Source organism: Cebus imitator, unplaced genomic scaffold (assembly GCF_001604975.1).
Source record: "Cebus imitator isolate Cc_AM_T3 unplaced genomic scaffold, Cebus_imitator-1.0 Scaffold42, whole genome shotgun sequence".
In the NCBI taxonomy this organism is placed as follows: Eukaryota; Metazoa; Chordata; class Mammalia; order Primates; family Cebidae; genus Cebus; species Cebus imitator.
The window spans coordinates 10466452-10479638 of record NW_016107357.1 but is presented as its reverse complement, the minus strand read 5'-3'; the positions used below and the strand labels follow the sequence as shown (position 1 = coordinate 10479638).

General features: G+C 42.0%; 1 protein-coding gene across 2 annotated transcripts in view; it reads right to left on the bottom strand.

Annotated features, from left to right (window-relative positions):
* Nucleotides 1-246: 246 nt before the first annotated feature.
* RAB4A (RAB4A, member RAS oncogene family) overlaps nt 247-13187 on the bottom strand; it is a 30796-nt gene continuing 17855 nt past the window's right edge. The window contains exons 4-8 of one of the 2 annotated variants that reach the window (XM_017526489.1): nt 10147-10209; nt 8424-8578; nt 6973-7068; nt 2792-2928; nt 247-1944 (exon numbers count right to left, since the gene is read on the bottom strand). In XM_017526489.1, coding sequence (XP_017381978.1) covers nt 2813-2928; nt 6973-7068; nt 8424-8578; nt 10147-10209 — 430 coding nt within the window. In that variant the 3' untranslated portion in view covers nt 247-1944; nt 2792-2812. The remainder of the gene's footprint in view (nt 1945-2791; nt 2929-6972; nt 7069-8423; nt 8579-10146; nt 10210-13187) is intronic. The other variant, XM_037737774.1, reaches the window with a different exon arrangement.

Genomic DNA, 13187 nt, shown 5'->3' with positions numbered 1-13187 from the left:
TTCTCATTTTCACTTAAATCCTGGACTGTACAGGAATAAATTACAATCTCTAGTTTAAATGGTCTTCATAATCTTTTATAGAAGACTGAATAATTACTTTCCTAGAAATCTAAATTAAGAGCTTCCTGAAAACGTAATGAGTTGTGGGAAATTGAAACATAACATTTATTACTAGCCTGAACAATACCACATTATCTCCCCTCCTCATTCTCCCTAAAGGCAAAACCTTATTAAGAACCACCATGGTTTGGTTCTCCAGCAACTTTTATTGGTCAAAGGATGCAGAAGGATATATGGTGTCTGTGGTTTAATTAACAGGATCGTTTATAAAACAACTTTACATGTATCTTGTTTTTAAAATTCTGGCTTTTGAATAAGCTGATGTGTTAGAATAGACATGCTCCTATCCCATGCAAAAAGCTGTTCAAAAATGAGCAGCTTGCAAATCTACCATAAATGAGACATTGAATAAAACATTCTTACAGTGAGGTCTAAGAAGTAGTTCAGTCTGAGAATTTGCTTCAGATACTTTCTGAAATAAAATATTCAAGGCATAAAAAAAGCAAAACTTAAAATATCTAAAACAGATACATACTGATATTTTTATCCTAGTCACTTCCCAGAGTTTTTATGTGTCTCTGCTCTGCTGATTAAAATAAACAACAAAAGCAGTAGGCATCTTCTAACTAAAAGTTAATTTACTAGTCTTCAACGAAAAAGTCACAGTGGAAGAACATATATAAGGTGAAGAAAGCTTTTTAAACTTTCAGACTTAATTTTAATACTGCATTTCAACTTTAAAGAAAGGTTCCACCATATATTTTTTGCATTGACATTTTAAAATATAAGAACAAGTCTTTGTAATACAATATATACTTCAATATACCTTATATGAATTAAAAACATGTCAACTTGATAACTGTAGTAAGGCATTTAAGTAGTCAGCAGAAGCCATAAAGAAATTTCTTAATGAGTGGTGTCCTTTTAATATTAACTGGATTTAGTTAGGTTTCCTTAAAATGAACAGGAAACAAAAGATGTGAAAAATAGGCAGTGGTGCCATTATACTGAATTCCAGAAAAAGCACAGTATAAACAATGTGTTTTCTAGAAGGGTGACCAGACAGACCAGCAAACTGGAAATGGATGAGCAGCCCAGCTTACATGGTCTATTGTATTTTATCAACCGCTGAGAGAATTAGTAGCTCAGAAGGTTGGGCAAAGGTACCAGCAGCCTTAGTGCTAGTTTCTTAGCCTAAAACAGAGCAGGTACTCCAGATTTACTTCCTCAGTTGACCTGGACGAAGATGACTTAAAATCAACAGAGCTGGACAGTATAAAGTTCATGGAAAAACTCCATTTTTCGTTTTATTTTGGTATGTTAGTGAATGTCTACTGATCTAATACTTCGAGTGTGGGTCACGTAAACACCATGTAGAATGTAGTAAACAGAATTAAATAAGAAACACGCTGGCTAACAATGCCAGAGTCTTTGAATGTCAGGTCATAAATATAACCAATTATGCAATATAACCGACACAACGAGAAAAGCACACCTCACAATCGACAATTTTAGTTCATAGGATTAAAAAAAATAAAATCTGAAACTGCATTTAGTGCCACATTGTATCATATCGTACATCAGATCCCATGCTGTGGAGCTGCGCTGGGCTACAGGACATACGTACATAGCATGTTTTAAACTGAAAGAGAAAGGAAAATATGGAACAGAAAATTTTTACATACACGTACACATCTAACGGTGTTGTCCATTTAATTCGATTTATATGATTTGCTGTGCCACTTTGACCAGCTTGCAGAACACCCCAAATTCTCTTTTCCCCATAAAGATCTACTTCCAGACAGAGTAGAAAAGGATGGTGGTAAAAAACTTCAGATTCTTCAGGTTCCAACGATTGTGTCCCAAATGCCACTGTATGAACACCTAAAAAATATTAAGAACAATTTAGAAATCTGCAGAATTATAAACACAAAAGTAAATATAGCTTAAAGCCTAAAAGAGAATTCGGGAATATCTCATCTTTTAATACTTGCCTGTGCCTACTATATGATGTTGACTATAAATAAAACGTCTACTGTGGTAAACGGAGAAAAAGAGGAAGCTTTAAAAAGTTAAAAGGAGACATTTGTCAGTTTTGTAAATGGGCCTCCTGTTTTAGCAAAAGGCACATTCATTTAGACCTCAATCAATCCAGGAAAGGCTCCTCACTGATGTAAGGCATCAGGGTATCTCACCCTCTCCTGTCAACCACCGCCTGCCTTTCCTTTCTTTCTGAACAAGAGCATAAGAATTTCCTATAGAGTGTAAATTCTTTCAGTTAGAACATACAACATTAACTTATGGAATATTCTCCTCTTTTTCTTTCTTTTTTTTTTTTTTTTTTGAGACAGAGTCTCACTTTATTGCCCAGTCTGGAGTGCAGTGGTGCGGCCTCGGCTTACTGCAACCTCTACCTTCCAGGCTCAAGCGATTCTTCTGTCTTAGGTTCACGAGTAACTACAGGTTACTAGGGACTACAGGTGCATGCCACCACCACATGGCTAACTTTTTCTATTTTGTAGAGATGGTGTTTCACCACGATGCTGGTGATAGACTGGTCTCGAACTCCTGAGCTAAAGCGATCTGCTGACCTTGGCCTCCCAAAGTGCTGGAACTAGAGCCCTGCACCTGGCTGGGATCCTCTCTCTTCCACACTGCAGCTTCCCAAAGCTTTAACGGGCCTCTGCACTCAGCTTGCCAGGAACTCAGGGCAGGGAGTATCCGCACCCACCTGTGTGCTCTCCCACGGCTCCTAACAACCACACTCCTGAGCGTTCGGGGCCTGTGCGCGCCGCGGTGACCTCAGCTGTCTCAAGGCAGCATCTCCGTACTGAATACCTGAGCCCATTCTTTCTGGGTCCAGCTCACCTGAGGACCAAGCAAGTATTCTTTTAAAAAAGGTTTTATGTTTCTGTGATCCCAAAAATAGATTAAAAAAAAAAAAAAAAGCAAAGTACAGAACACTGTGTATATATCCAGCCATTCTGAATAACAGAGGAAAAAAAACCAAATATATGTTTGCTTGCCCAGGCACAAAATATCTCTAGCAGGATACATAAGGAACAGTTGATTCAGAGGCGGCGTTCTGGATGGCCAGGGACAGCAGGGGGTGGTAACATGGGAACTTTTCACTGTATGGTAACATGGGAACTTTTCATACTTCTTGAATTTCAAATTATGTGAATATATTATTTATATAAAATAATTTAAAACTAAATTACAAAGATACCATTTTTCACTTCTTGGACTGGCCAAAAGTCCAAGTATGATAATACATGCTGTGGACATGGCTTTAGTGAAATAAGTCCATCACTAGGAGAAAATGTGACAGCCTCTATACCAACAGCCCAAATGCTTATGTTCTTTGACCCCGCAATTCCACTTCTGGGCATTTGTCTGACACACAGACTCAAGCACATGTAAAAATACATATATATAAAATTATTTACTCTAACATTACTTATAATAGCAAAATACTGGGAACAACCCAAATATCCAAAGTAGACTGGTTACATAAATTATGGTAACACATATGTGAAATGTAGGTTGAGCGATCCTTATCCAAAATATTTGAAACCAGAAGTATTTTGGATTTTTTCAGATTTTGAAATATTTGCATTATACTTAACAATTCAGTATCCCTAATCTGAAAAATCTGAAATTTGAAATGCTCCAATGAGCTTTTCCTTTCAGTGGCGATGGTGGCAATTAAAACATTTTAGATTTTGGAATATTTTGGATTAGGGATACTCAAGCCATATTACACATCACACACACACGTTATATATATTATGTATTATATATGTGTACATTATGTATTATGTGTATATATAGAAACTATATGCTGATTTGTAATGAAGGGCTTTAGAATAGTAAGTAAAAAAGCAAGGCATGGTCTATCATATGGTAAATTTTATATAAAAAAGGGGAAGAAGGGTCCGGGCGCGGTGGCTCAAGCCTGTAATCCCAGCACTTTGGGAGGCCGAGGCGGGTAGATCACGAGGTCAAGAGATCGAGACCATCCTGGTCAACATGGTGAAACCCCGTCTCTACTAAAAATACAAAAAATTAGCTGGGCATGGTGGCGCGTGCCTGTAATTCCAGCTACTCAGGAGGCTGAGGCAGGAGAATTGCCTGAACCCAGGAAGCAGAGGTTGCGGTGAGCCGAGATCGCGCCACTGCACTCCAGCCTGGGTAACAAGAGCGAAACTCCGTCCCAAAAAAAAAAGGGGGAAGAAAAGAATGGTTTTAAAATGTATTACCCATTTTTAAAAAATGAAAAGTACGGTTGAATAATCCTAATTTATACCCTTATTTTTTTTCACCTAGAGATACTTATGATTTTGATGATCTTAGAAAAAACACATCTTGAAAATTTTATGAGTCGTTATTCTGATGCATTCAAGGAATACAAGATTAAAGTAGCAAGGTCATGTAAATACAACCACGCATGCGTTGAGCTTAATAATACTCAACAGCAAGCCAACTGTAATGATTTATGTTACAGTTTTGGTTTTTGTATCAAGCTTAGTAATTCTTTTTTCTTTCTGATTTAAAAAAAAAAAACCAAAAGGATGTCATGTCCACTTCTGTTGACACCCAACTCTTCTACCTGGGCCCGACTCTCCTCCCTCCTACTTCACCCAGCACCCTCCTTCTTCCCTGCCCTCTCTTCGCCCATCCTTCTCTCCTTCCCCCTCAGCATTTAAACATGCTGGAATCTCTCCCATCACCCACATCCCCGACTTTAACCCTTTGCACCTTACAGTGCCAGCATGGGCTTCCTCAGGAGAGGAGTGGACACTCTGCTTTCTTACCCTCTACTTCTTCCTTGTGGACAGCCAGCCATCTTCTACCTTCATAATTCTGCTAAAATTGTTCCTGATCAAGATGATCACTAACTTTCTATTCCCCATCCCAGTGTGTGTTCTTCAGCTCTGTTCTTAGTTTATGAGACTTCCCTCTGTTACTATTACATTACATAACGAACACTTCTTTGACTTGCTTATAATTAGGGTTTAAGTGACACCCACATTCCCTTAATTTTCTTCACACATTTCCACCCATTTCCTTTTCCATCTTTTTGTAGATTCCTCTTCCTCTGCTCATCCTTCATCTCCAGGGTTCTGCTGATCACTGCTCTCCTTAAACAGACTGTTCTCTGGATGATCACATTCCTTCCACAGTTTTAGCTGTTCCTAAATATTGATAGTTCCTAAATGTACACTGCCAGCCAGGAACTCTTCCCCAAGCTTACTAGATAACTCCATGTGTGTGTCCCAATGTTACTGCAAAGGCCGCACGTTCACAACAGAGCCACCTTCATTCACTCACACTCCCTGCTTCTCCTCTGGTTGCATCGCATTTCTGTCTAGAAACCCCAGTGTGACTGCATCATCCTTGGTTCTTCCTCCCCTGCTGGCCCCTCATCCTCACCCTCTCCCATCTAGGAATCAGTTGCCCTGTCCCACTAGTGAGCATATCAGTCATAAGATGCTACTGCCTGTATATATCTTAGATCTATCTCTCTCTCCATCTCTGCTTTCACATCCTTGTTAAAGCATTAATCAGTTATCTCTTACTAGGATTACTAAAAAATGCCTTAGAATTGGTATCTTGGCCTCTAGCCCTGTCCTCCCTTCAATCTGTTTTCAACATAACCCCTGCAAACATGATTTATCTCAAGTTACAGCCTGATCACATCACAAACCTGCTGATGACCCACCACCTGCAGCAGTGGTTCACAATGTAAGATGAACATTAGCATCGCACAAGTGAACATTTAGAAACTCTGATGCCTCCACAATACTTCAGCCCAATTAGTTCAGTGTCTCCAGAGGCGGGGCCTGGAATTAGAACTTTTAATGCATCCCAGTGTCTCTAGTGCTCACCCAGGGTTGAGAATTGGTAAGCTACAAGATAAAGTTCTAGATCCTGAATCAGGACTGGCTGGCTCCTGCCTTTCTTCAACCTTTTATCCTGCTATTCCCTCCTCCTCACTCCCCTGGCTAGGTCACTATTCCTTATATTCTGAAAGATTGAGCTCATCTAACACCTTCTCCTGGAAGCCCTCCCTGACACCTCCTCCATCCTCTGGCTGGGATAGGTCTCCTTCTTCACGTTACCCTAAGCCTGTGCATGTCTGAATTACTACATCAGCCTCATGACATTATAATTATCCTTTGACTGTCTCCCATGAAAGACAGTTTCTTGGGTGGGCAAAAGGTGTGATTTATTCATTTTTGTATTTCAGTATCTGACAAAGAATAGGCATTCAGATGTTTGAATGAATCAATTAAAAGGTGATGCCCACATAGAGTTATTTTAGTAAATGACAACTACATAGTATTTCATCAGCTGCCTACATTAGGATTATTTTAAATTATTTTTACTGAAGCAACAAATACAAAAATGAGGCATTTAATAATTGAAGCATGCTTGGTGAGCTTCAGAAATAAAGTTACTCTGGACTGCATAGTTCCATGATGCCCGATCTGCAACTACCAACACTACACGATGTACCTGTAACTCCCTTACACTTGACCACTGGCCCAACAGAATTAGTGTGCTGTTGATAGAGTGGACAAGGACCTATTCTTCCTCCTTTTGGTGAAGGACCCAAAAAAGACTATGGTTCCAAATGCAAATACTCCCTGAAAACCTTGACTGCCCTTCCACAGCTGAGCTGGTGTGCCCATTGCTTCCATCACCATGGAAACCATCCAGATAAGGAGGGTGCTTTCACCTCAGCCAGGAGAACATGACCTTTGAACCCATATGTGGTGATTTTAGGTTGGCAGGTACAGAGAGAATACTCTTTACTAAATCACTCCCGAAAATATTAAAAGGTGATTTACTGAGCTAGAGTATAAAATATGCAGAAGAAAAGTTGATGAACGGAAATGCTTTTACCTGATTCAATTTTGTTAAGTATTTTTCTTGCACACTGTACAAAAGCCTCTTCTACATTCTCCCCTGTTAGCGCACTTGTTTCCAAAAACATCAGCTCTAAAATGGACATCAACAAAATACAAAGTCATATTTAGAAGACGATCATAATTTTCACTTACTAAAAGCCTGTGTAGCATTCTCTTAGAAGAGCAGATAAAATTTATGACCTAAAACCATATATTCCTGTAAGTCTAAAATCAATATATACCACTATGTGTTTTTTAAAGGTTAGAAGTTCTAATTGTAGCCTTTTCTGAAAAGTAACTGCTCTCATGTGCTAGCATTTAACCTGTGGCAGGGGCTACGCAAGAAGCCAGGCTTCCCCAGCTGAATGACAGCCCATCAGGAAGCAGCCAACTTGCCAAAATGGCCCTGCCATTGATTTCAGGGAAAGTCGCAATGTCCTTCTTCAAATGATCTGAGTGTCACCAAAAATATGATCAACAAGTGCTTACACCTTTTAGGGGACTATATTGCAATTTGTCATACAGCCCATGAAGAGATACTATAGGCATTAATACTCTTTTTACCCACCAGAGTGGTTTGTTCATCTCAGCAGAAAGGCCTGTTCTGCTTGCTCTCTCAGCAAACCATGGCCTCTCCAGCCTCTTGCATGCTCACTTGTAAAAATGAGTTAATTTAGATGACATCTAAATTCCTTTTCATCTCTGTTGACATTCTAAACTTCTGAGTTCCAAACAGCTTTTTAGACACTGTCATGATGGCATATGGATTTCTCTCATGTTTCTTAGCAAGAAACTAGTCAACTTACAATACAATTTGGTAATCCTAGAGTCCAATCAAATATTGTTATTAGAATATTCTAGTCATTCGTTCTAAAAATTAGTTATTTAAAATGTCTGAATTTTTAACATCATTCTCTTATCAATTAATTAAGCAACCATTAATTTTATGTGGCATTTTCATGTATCCAATATGGAAATTCAAAAAAGCTTCAAAGTCACCACCTATAACAAATGACTTAAATTTAGAAAAGTAAAATAAAGCCAATAAGCCAAGTATTTCCTCTTGTGCTTCCCTCTCTATTTAGGGCTAATATTTCACCAACTTTCCTTCAAAATACATTAAAAAAAATGACATCATTTGGTTAGTGCCTTTAGATATTATTGTTATAAGTCACTTTAGCCCAAGATCTCTAACATTCAAAGACCCTGGACTGAAAGTCATTACGTAATGTTACCACCCTTGCTTTTATCATCATAGCAACTTCTGCAGGCAGAATGCAATATAATAAAAATATGCTAACTAGATCTAACTTATAGTAAAAACAATGGGAAATTCCACATTTCCTAAATCTAGTTTAATCTCAAAATTCCAATTCTAATTCAAAGAAATGCTATTACCCTCAAATATGCCATTTGAAAAACAGTCAGAAGTAAAAGGTCACTTGCCATTTTCTTGAGCAAATCTGGAGGCTTCTAAGAAAGTGACTTCACGATCTGCATCCAGGTCCTTCTTGTTTCCACAGAGGATGATCACAATGTTCTGACTCGCTAGCATTCGGGCATCTGTTAACCAATTAGTAAGCGCATTGTAGGTTTCTCGGCTGCGTAATATAAGATTGTGAAAATAATACATGTATTTTATAAAACTAGCAATTCTTTCCAGTCATTCTCACTACTCATACTGCTTGTCAACATTTCAGGGTAATGGCACCAACACTTTTAAGTAACTCAGACATCATGAATGCACCAAGTATATACCATACCCATAGAGTCTGTTTCGTTTTGTTTCCAGTAAAATGAGACGATAAGTCAGACATTTTGTCATTTTTGTTTGCCCAGTCACAGGGCAAAAGGAAACAGATGTTCCTCCATTCATTTTACAAATATCTATTGAGCTCTTAGCATGTGCAAGGCACTAGACTCTGGTAAGCAAGACTTTGTAGCTAACTGCTGCCACTTAATGAATCCTTGCATGTGCTAGCACTTTCTTTTAAAGACCTTCATGATATTGATGATAAGGACTCCATGACACAGACTGCCACTATTCCCCTTTCCCATGAGAAATCCAAGGCTCAGAGAGATTAATTCAGTTGCCCTAGGTCACACAGCAGCCAGTGGCAAAGCCAGGCCTTGACCAAGTCTGTCTGACTGTAGGACCAACTCTCAGACCTACTGTTTTTGGCTCTCAAGTGTCTAAGGACAGAGTTCTTCTCACGGCATTTTGTTAGCCTGATTAATGACTTCACACTTCAGCAGGCTGAGTCTTTCACTGCCTGGGCAAGTGCAGAAAGGGCTGAGTCGGAAGCTGCCTGCCTCCTCTCAGAACACCTGGCTCCAGGGACACAGATTCGATGGAGGGAACAGGCTGAGTGACCTAACCTCTCACCGGACAGGTTCCTACCGGTAAAGGGTCCCCAGATGATGCCATTTACATGACACGTTTCTAAGACGCTGCTACTGAGATCAGTGCTGCTGGATGGGATTTCCTCATGGATAAGAATGTTCTATAATCTGTGCTGGTAGTCACCAGCCACATGTAGTTACTGAGGACTTGAAATGTGGCCAGTGCAATCGAGGAACAGAATTTCAAATTTTATTCAGTTAAATTGCCATATGTCACTAATAGCTACTATCTAAGTGCTTTACATGAACTAATTCAAGCTTGCCAATAACCTCATGAGGATCATGTGATTACTACTAACTCCATCTTACAGACAAGGAAACCACGGCCCAGGCAGCTGAAGCACCTGGCCTGCGAGCACCAGGCAGCTAGCGACTACAACTGGGATTTGAACCAAGTAGTCTCAGCCCAGAGTCCGTGTCCTCACCCTGTCTCAACTCACTTCTAATAAATTCCACACATAAAGCTTTGTGAACCTTAAGGAAAGTGTCCAAGCATCAGGTGAAGAAATGTAATGCAACAGGATGGAGTGCTTTATCTACCTAAAACCTTACAAACACATTTATCTACATGGGAAAGCAGTGGTAGGGGCTTGTTTGAAGACCTCTGAGACCTCAGATGGAAGGGCTAACGGGCTTCCTGGATGCCAGTCACACCATGGTCTCCGGACATACAAAGCACACACTGCATGGAGGGCACCTCACCAAGACCAGCTTTTGGGCTGCAGAGCACTGAGCAGCCTCCTTCACCATGGGGAGCTGGCATTACCTGGTGATATCATAGACAAGGAGAGCCCCAGCCGCGCCTCGGTAATAACTTCTCGTCACGGACCTGGAAGAATTACACTGGTTTTACTTTCAACCAATTGAGCCCCTTTACTGTATCCCATCCTCCCATGAAAAAAATACCCATGCTTGCTTTGTAAACCACAACACAGGGACAGGCATTGGTTTAACAGAGAAATGACTCAAAGATATCTGAACACACATGTGAGGAGCTATTCTGCCTGAAATCACATCACTGAGACAAGTAGGAGATTCCCTCGCAGCGGATGCAGCTCTCTGATGGATGTCTCCTTCGAGAATTCCCGGCAGGGCGAGCTGTCTGCAGGCGGAAGGCAGCCAGCACCACTCCTAGATGGACACTAAGGGGCTCCGCAATCCACTCGCTTCTCTGCGGGCTCCTCATCTACCCCACAGCCTTAGCCACCCTTAGTCACAACTCTCTCCATCTCTTCCAGTTCTCTCCATCTCTTGGGGTGGCAGAAAGGGAAGTGCCCTGATGGAAAGTCTTATCTCCTAGCCAGGAATCCATAGTCGCCACGGCCCTGCACTCATCTGCGTCCCTGCCCCATTATTATAGGGGAAACTGAGTGTCCCAGCATGTCATACCCACTTTCACATTCAGGAAGACGCCTTTCAGTCATAGGTGTTCTCCCTTGCATTAGCAATCTCTCCCTCTTTGGTATATTTTTCCCATTAGTGGCCAGACACCTGCAATCCCAGCACTTTAGGAGGCCCAGGAGGGAGGACTGCTTAAAACCAGGAGTTTGAGACCAGCCTGGGTAACAGAGAGAGAGACCCTATCTCTATAAAAAATTAGCCCAGTGTGGCAGTTCACATCTGTAATCCCAGCTACTCAGGAGGCTGATGCAGGAAGACTGCTTGAGCCCATGAGTTCGAGGTGATGGTGAGCTATAATCATGCCACTGCGCTCCAGTCCTGGCAACAGAACAAGACCCTATCTCAAAAATTGTGCCACTGCAAAAAAATCTGATAAAAAAAAAAAAAAAAAAAACAAAAAAAAAAAAAAAAAAAAAAAAGGCCAGGAGGTCAGGATTTTTCCCATTAGCAAAATAAAATAAATTGGCTCTAATACCTCCCATTTAAAAAACACAAAACAGAAATATGCTTGCTGCACAATCCTCTCAGCTACTGTCCCACGGTCTGCTCTTCATCCGACTTTTTCTGAGACAGAGTTTCACTCTTGCTCCCCAGGCTGGAGTGTGATGGCGCGATCTCAGCTCACTGCAACCTCCGCCTCCCAGGTTCAAGCGATTCTCCTGCCTCAGCCTCCCGAGTAGCTGGGATTATAGGCGCCTGCCACCATGCCCAGCTAATTTTTATATTTTTAGTAGAGATGAGGTTTCACCACGTTGGCCAGGTGATCCACCCACCTCAGCCTCCCAAAGTCCTGGGATTACAGGCGTGAGCCATCATGCCTGGCTCCACATCTGACTTTCTGAAAGAGCTGTCCTTACCTGTGGCTTCCGCTTCTTCACCCCCAACCTGGTGTCCATCTCTGCTACTCCCCAAAAGCCAGTCAAGGTCCCCACCCTCTGTGCACCCAAAGATGGTGGGCATTTCTCTGTTTTCACTCCTGCAGTCTCTGCACCCTGCACTCTGCTACTCTTCCTCCTGGTCACCAGCCACTTCTCTGGCTCTTGTCATTCTGAATCTGTCCTGCTGGGATTGCAATTCCCCAGAGCTGAGTCCTGGGCTCTCTTTTCTATTACCATTCGACTCAAATTTTTTCTTCAGCTCAGATCCAAGTGCTGCCTCTGAATCTCCATGAGACTGCCCAATAAACACACTCGATTTAACAAATGCACAACAGAACTCTTTTTGACCCTACCCTCCAAGATCATCCTGGCCTAGGAAGGGGCATCACCACCCACCCTGTTTCTAAAGCCAATCAGCTCCACGTCCATCCTCAACTCCCTTCTGTCCATCTCCACATTCACTCCGCCAGCCTAGTCCAGTCTCCTACACCAAACAAATCCTGTGTCTGTCCACACCGCTGTCCCTGAGTGTGGGGCCACAGTCCATTCTTCAGAGCAGCCCAACTCATCAAGACCCACACCAAGACACCCCCTCACTGTACCTGGCCCTTGGGCCCCATTCTCTTCCCTGCTCCCAGCACCTGCCACTCCCATCCGGGCTTGTCACACTGCTGGCTTTCCTTGTACCTCAGGTTTCATTCAACACTATCTCCTCAGCAACGTTCCCCAAGCACCCCCATCTAGTGGACCCCGTCTCTCTCAGTGTGCTGTCTCCTGGGTGGCACCATCCCACTGAGTGGGATGCTCTTTCTCTGTCTCTGTGCTGGCTGCCTGCCTCCTGTCCACAAAGCAGGGCTCTGCTATGTCACTCACCAGAGGATCCTGGTGCCTACCACAAGGCCTGGACCTCTGCTAGCTAGACATTCCCAGAACTTAACTGTGGCCTAATTTAAAAAAAAACCAAACATATGTGGTCTTCATCCCAGGTTCCTGGCACAGAGCTCCAAGCCCCTGTGATTTCCTTAGTGATAAAGGTGTCTTTCGTAAACCAAGGAGGTAACTGCGGGAAGAGGGGCAGGCTAGAGAGCCTTGGGACAGGGGCTGTGCCGTGGGAGCCTTCACCCTGTGGCGAGAGCGCAACTCGGCCCTCTGGGGAGGAAAGAGGAGCTGGAGATTGAGTTGATCATCAATGGACAATGCTTTAATAAATCATGCTTATGTAATAAAACCTCCACAAAAAACCTAAAAGGATGAGGTTCAGAGAGCTCCTGGGCAGGTGGTGGCATGAAGGTGCTGGGAGGGAGGCCCATCCCCATACCTCACCCTCCTCCACTGGGCTGTGCCTGAATTGATGCCTATCTAACAAACTGACAAATGCCAATAAATATGTTTTTCCTGAGGTGTGCGAATCATTCTAACGAATTCTCAAACCTTGAAGAGTTCTCTTCAAGATAAGCTATATCACATCTACTTCTTACAATTTTACTTTCAAATTTATTTTACAACACCGTCTTTTGACAAATGGTTT